Source organism: Cyprinodon variegatus, unplaced genomic scaffold (genome assembly GCF_000732505.1).
Source record: "Cyprinodon variegatus isolate N-32 unplaced genomic scaffold, C_variegatus-1.0 Scaffold94, whole genome shotgun sequence".
Lineage (NCBI taxonomy): Eukaryota > Metazoa > Chordata > Actinopteri > Cyprinodontiformes > Cyprinodontidae > Cyprinodon > Cyprinodon variegatus.
Window position 1 is genome coordinate 1,061,054 of NW_015150547.1, and position 6,117 is coordinate 1,067,170.

General features: G+C 37.8%; 1 protein-coding gene across 2 annotated transcripts in view; it reads left to right on the forward strand.

Annotated features, from left to right (window-relative positions):
• Positions 1-6,117, forward strand: part of LOC107084217 (transcription factor COE1-like) — a 138,023-nt gene that overhangs the window by 91,609 nt on the left and 40,297 nt on the right. For both annotated transcript variants that reach the window (XM_015373943.1, XM_015373944.1), the window contains exons 7-8: positions 3,447-3,528; positions 4,407-4,548. In XM_015373943.1, the coding sequence (XP_015229429.1) occupies positions 3,447-3,528; positions 4,407-4,548 (224 nt within the window). The remainder of the gene's footprint in view (positions 1-3,446; positions 3,529-4,406; positions 4,549-6,117) is intronic.

Sequence of the window (6,117 nt, forward strand, 5' to 3'; positions counted from 1 at the left end):
GATATCAAAAAAGTACTCCAGAGTGTTGTTCAGCATGGGGGTGAGTAGAAAATGAAGGCTAATCATGTTTTGGGTGTACTATTCCTTTAAATGAGCTGCTTAGCAGTGAAATGAACAGTACCATTTATAAAGTGCAGCAGTGATCAAAATGTAAACAGAGTTGGAGAAAAGGAAAACAGGTTTAAAAACATGGTGCAAAAGGCATTGATATGGAGCAGTGCAAAATAAATAGGGTGCAAAATGCAGTAGAAAAGCTGAGTTGAGTTCCATTTAAAGGGATTTGAAAATTCGCCATGTACTGTAGTCTTGATTTGTGACTTGATTAGAGTTTGAACACTTCAACAGTCTCACCAGGAAAAAGCTTTTACACAACCTGCAGGTCCTGCATCGAATGCTGCAAAGCCTCTTCCCACAGAGGGCAGCAGGGAGAACAGTCCATGATGGGGGTGTGAGGGGTTGCTGATGATGATTTTCAAACCTTTACTTGTAAAAACACTTAAAACCAACTATTATTTCATTTACATTTCACAATTATGGCCTACTTTCTGTTTTTTTTTTTTTTTTTAAATATGCCATTGCATTGTAATTTTAAACAATATCATAAGGTTAAAGAATAGTGAATAGTTTCACATTTAATATCATTATTCATCAATAGTCTGTTGCCTCAAAGGTTTTTCTGGTCTTGAAGGAAGATGAAAGCTGGATCAATAGCACTGTCATTTAAACATTTAAATAAACGTTCTGTCTCAACAGAATTTTTTGTTATATTTAACAGCTATTACATATAAGAAATGGCTGCATATGTGTAATTTATGGCAATTACCGTACTTAAGCAGATATACTGTAATTGTACTGCGAAATGGTGAAAAATATATTAATGGTTCAAAACGTTTTTTAATGTTATTAGTTTGAAAAATGTTCTCTTTATTTCTTTTTTGTTAACTCTAACTAATGACTATAACAATCACCAGACATTCTCCTAGAAATATTTTCCTACTTCTGCTCTGATTTCAGCAGGTTTTAGGAGCCTTTACTGAGTTTCCCAGTCGCTCTCTTTTACGCGCAGATGTACAATCGGAGGGTCAGCCGAGGTGGCCATGTTAACGCTATGCTAGTGTTGTGAGGAGGACTAGACAGTGAGAGGTCAGTCGGGGTCACCCTGGCTGTCCTCCTCTGTGATAGGCTGTCACCCAGAGGTGAGGGGTCAGGATAATTAGGCATGCAGGATCCCAGCACCGCTGTTCTAACGAAGCCTGAGCTCGTTAATGCAGAGTTTTACACTCGGACCTGCCACTAAGCTTCGCTGCACCGTCACACACATACATGCTGAGCGCATGTTTGCACACGCACATTAGCGCACACCTTTGATTTATCCTGCAGGTCCAATACAAAGGCTGTCTTATTTAGTACATTGGATCACCGGGCTCAGTCAGGAGGGAATGGAGATGTTCCAGAAATGTTTAAATATTGAAGTTAATTATAGGACCAAATATATTAGAATAAAAGTGAAATTCCAATTAAAATGGGAGGATAAAGTATTTCTTTATTGTTTACACAATCATATTCACAGTTTTATTTTGTAAGTTGTTTTTTTCAGAAGAATGAGTGTAGGGTAAGCTTCTGAATACTTTATTGTGGTGCTCGGTTATTCACATTCAATCTTTTGTTCAGTTATGGTATATTTTATAAAAGGACATTAAGAAAGGAGAGAAAGACACTAAGGAACAGGATTTTGACCCAGTTTGGTGTAATAACTTCTAAGGAGATTATGTTATTGGTCTAGTTTGTGTGTTTGTCCGTCTGTGTACAGGATAACCTGAAAAGATATGAATGTATATAAAGGGCGTTTCTAGCAAAGGTTCACCTTAGCTTGTGGAACAGTCCAGTAAATTGTCATGATGATCCACAATATAACACGGGTGCAGGAATTTTTTTTATGATTCTTTAACGTTATTTGGCGGAACAAGCAATACCCACCTAAACCAGAAAGTGGTAGTATTGACAGCTTCAGTATCGGATTTAGAAAAAGTCTTGAAGTATTATACTGTAGACAAAAAAATACATGAAAGGAGAACCAAGCCTCGCTTGCAGTCTTGATCTGCTGATCAAACAAGAAAGCAGAATTAATGAAGAAGGTGAGAGCAGAACAGACACCAGAGGCTGCAGGACATGCTCTGCCTTATAAACTTATGCAAGGGTTTTAAGGAAACTGTTGCTAAAGGTGAACCTCATGCCAAGGAACACTTCATTTAAATTAGGTAAGGATCCAGATCATGTGTGAGTTTTAGCTCTAGGTGTAATTTGGGGCAAAATGTGATGCTTGGCAGAGGTCTGCACTATCCAAGTAGCTCTCTAGTTATTTCTATGTGTTTTTGCAGATGCTTAAAGATGTATGTATTAATGCACCTGCCAGGCTGGACAGATGACTTACACAGTTCACAAACATCTTTTTATTTGATTCATAAACTGGTGTCGTTTTAAATGGCTAAAGTAAACCAAGTTTACATGTTTGTCAGACTTTCATGACAATAACTTGATATGAAATATGTTGGGATGATTTTGTTTATACTAACAAAAAAACTGCATAATTGTTAAGTAGTTAAAGAAATGAAACAGCTGGGTTTTCTATATCTACATCTACTGTAGTGTTGCAGTCTGTGCTGCACATTGCCCTCTGGAGATGGACAGAAAATTAGGTACAGAGGGCGAAAGTGTGAAATGCTGCAAATGCATTCTACTGGTCTCATTTCCATGTGTAATGTAGATGCATCAAGCATTAGTCAATCACAAGAGTCAGAGTGAATAATGAGTTTAGACACACAACTTTTCAGATTTAAATTTAAAAAAAGAGTTTGAAGTTTGTTTTTTATTCTTACTTTTTAGGTGCACTGCAAATATGCTATCCCTTACAAATCTTAGTCAAAAAATAAATGGTATGATTGAAAAAACATAGTTAAATTAATTAAATTAAATTGTGTATTTTTGATAGTTTTACTAAAACAGTAGCTGTGTTCGTACATATGTTGATTTCTTTAGAAAAGCAAAAAAAACAAACATGTTTTTAATGTGGAAACATGTTTATGATTTTTATGCTTTTATGTATGAATTTATGAAACCGAATAGTTTAAGTATCAGATGTTCCTTAACTTTGAATTTTAACTTTTTCATTATCATCCTTTTTTTCCATCTTCTCCTCAAATGTGTTCATTTCAATTTCTACCTACTGTAGCCTTTATCCACTGCTTTTATTTGGCATTTCAAGGAAAATAACGTTGATATTAGAATTAAAAACAATGTTTTTTTTTCTATCTCTTAAGTAAATCTCACAGGGGGATTCCTTATCACTTACAGGAACTCTAAAATGTTTATTTCACTCATATTTTTCATTGGATCTACCCTTTTTAAGACAGAAAGAAAAAAAATATTTTACTTTCTTGTCTCAACAGATTTTTCCTTAAGTTTTTCCTCAAGTGCAACCAGAACTGCTTAAAGAACGCCGGAAACCCAAGGGACATGAGAAGGTTCCAGGTACAAGCCTTCTTTGTCTTTCTCCTCTTTTTCCTTTCCTCCCCGTTTCATTTACAATGGACACAACATAATAATATCTATATAAATTTATGGCTGTCACAACACATAAGCACAGGAATGAATCTAAGTAAATAAACTATCAGGAAACTCGAGATCTTGACCTCTGACTGGTCACAGCATAAATATTCCCACACATCAGGGACACAGAAGTTAGGGGGAGGGGATGTAGGATAAAGAAAAATGAGGTGAGGGGCTTGTGGGTAAGATTTAAGACAGCACAGTCATTATTATTTCCTTATCTTCATGGCTGCAACACAATCAGGAAGACACCACTTGGAGTTGAGTGGATATACTGGACGCCCAGAAGATACTGATAGATTTATTACCATGTGCACATATGTGTGTGTGTGTGTGTGTATTTAGGGGAGAGAGACGGGACAGGGAGGGTCAAATAGTAGCAAGTGTGTGACCGAATCTCTGCCTCTAATTGCACAGCTCTATTGTAGTGGAACCAGAGAAAGACAGATCTGTTTCTCTGGGAGATAATTAAAGACTGGACCCATCAGGAACACACACACATATATATAGAGATACATATAAATGTGCAGTCACAGTAACTTAGTGTATATTAAGAGTGGTGGTAATAGCAGTAATAACCGGTTACATTTAAAGAGCTTTTCACAGCTTAATGCTTTAACTCCTCTGTGACAATATGTCGACCTTTGGTGTTTTTATGCGTCACTTTCCTTTTTTTTGTACTTTTGTCCCTCCTTACCTCCTTCCTTTCTTATTTATCTTTTTTTATTACATATTATACTCCTGTAATGATTCCTTCTCTGTCACCTGTACCTCCCATCTCATCCCCTGCATCTCCTCAGGTGGTTGTGTCAACGACGGTAAGCGTGGAGGGACATGTCCTTGCAGTTTCTGACAATATGTTCGTCCATAACAACTCCAAACATGGCCGGCGGGCCCGAAGGCTCGACCCCGTGGAAGGAACCCCATCTTACCTAGAACACGGTAACACCAGCCTGTGTGTGTGGGGGTGTGTGCCTGTGTGTGTGGAAGCAGCATGGCCACCAGATGGTTGATGGTTTAATCCTATCAGGTGATTCCTGCCCCTCCATCTGGCTAATCCAACTTGCAGCACACACACAGCAAGATGTATTGCTGTGCATGTGTGTGTTTCTAGGTTAATATCATTATACACTTTCTCATGAACAAACCCACACTGAGAGCTGTTGTTGTAATTCAGCTGAATGCTGATAATCACACACTCCCATTAGAGAGAGAGCTTTTTTTTTTTTTTTGACTGACAGGAAGACTTTTGCCGTTATCCTTGTGGATTGGATCAAATGCTTTTAACCTCACAATAGTCAGCATTGAAGCGACATTAAGCTGTATCTGTTCTTTTTAAAGTAATATGATGCATGTTGGACCACCTGTGTGTGTTTTTATTAGAGTAACATTAGCTGTAATCTCACATCAGTCATACTTTTGGATAAGCAAAAACTCAGGTCCTATCCACACCGCCTGGGATATTGAAGCAATGACTTTTGCTGCAATGGCATCTTTTATAAAACGAAAATCAAAGGAATGGGTAAAAAAAACAGTAAAAAAGATCTGATAATTAAATATATTTTCTGTTATGAATATATCATCATAAACATAACATAATAAGACTTTTCAACACACTGACTGTATATAACATAAGCTTGGAGCTACCACAGCTGTAAGGCTAAGTTTTACAGGTTTGTAGAAAAAAAATCTAGGAGACTTCAGGCATGAGATGAACTCACCTCAGCTCTTAAAATAAAGAATTAGTGATTGCTTAATTTAATTCATTCAGTTTATGAGTTAAAAGTTCTCTGAGGAAAAAGCCGATTGCAGTATTCACATACTTTGCAATATTCACTCCTTCTGTATGAGCATGCAGGGACAGTGGGCATTGATTTGCAACCTGCTGTTGACTTTGTAGGAGTCTCTAATACTGAGCGTGCATGCAGTGATATTGGAGACAAAACCTCCCTTTATTAGGAAGAAACCCTGAACAGAATCAGGTACTGTGTGAAAGGCCCTTCAAAAGACAAAGCAGAAACACAAAAGGAACATATGTGCCATTAACACTAGCCTTTTAATCAGAATCAGAATCAGAAATACTTTAATAATCCCAGAGGGAAATTACTTTTGTTACACTCTCCAGTTACAGTTTTATATATACACTCACCGGCCACTTTATTAGGTACCCCATGCTAGTAACGGGTTGGACCCGCTTTTGCCCTCAGAACTGCCTCAATTCTTCGTGGCATAGATTCATCAAGGTGCTGGAAGCATTCCTCAGGGAGTTTGGTCCATATTGACATGATGGCATCACACAGTTGGCACAGATTTGTCGGCTGCATATCCATGATGCGAATCTCTCGTTCCACCACATCCCAAAGATGCTCTATTGGATTGAGATCTGGTGACTGTGGAGGCCATTTGAGTACATGTTCAAGAAACCAGTCTGAGATGATAGAGCATCTTTGGGATGTGGTGGAACGAGAGATTCGCATCATGGATATGCAGCCGACAAATCTGTGCCAACTG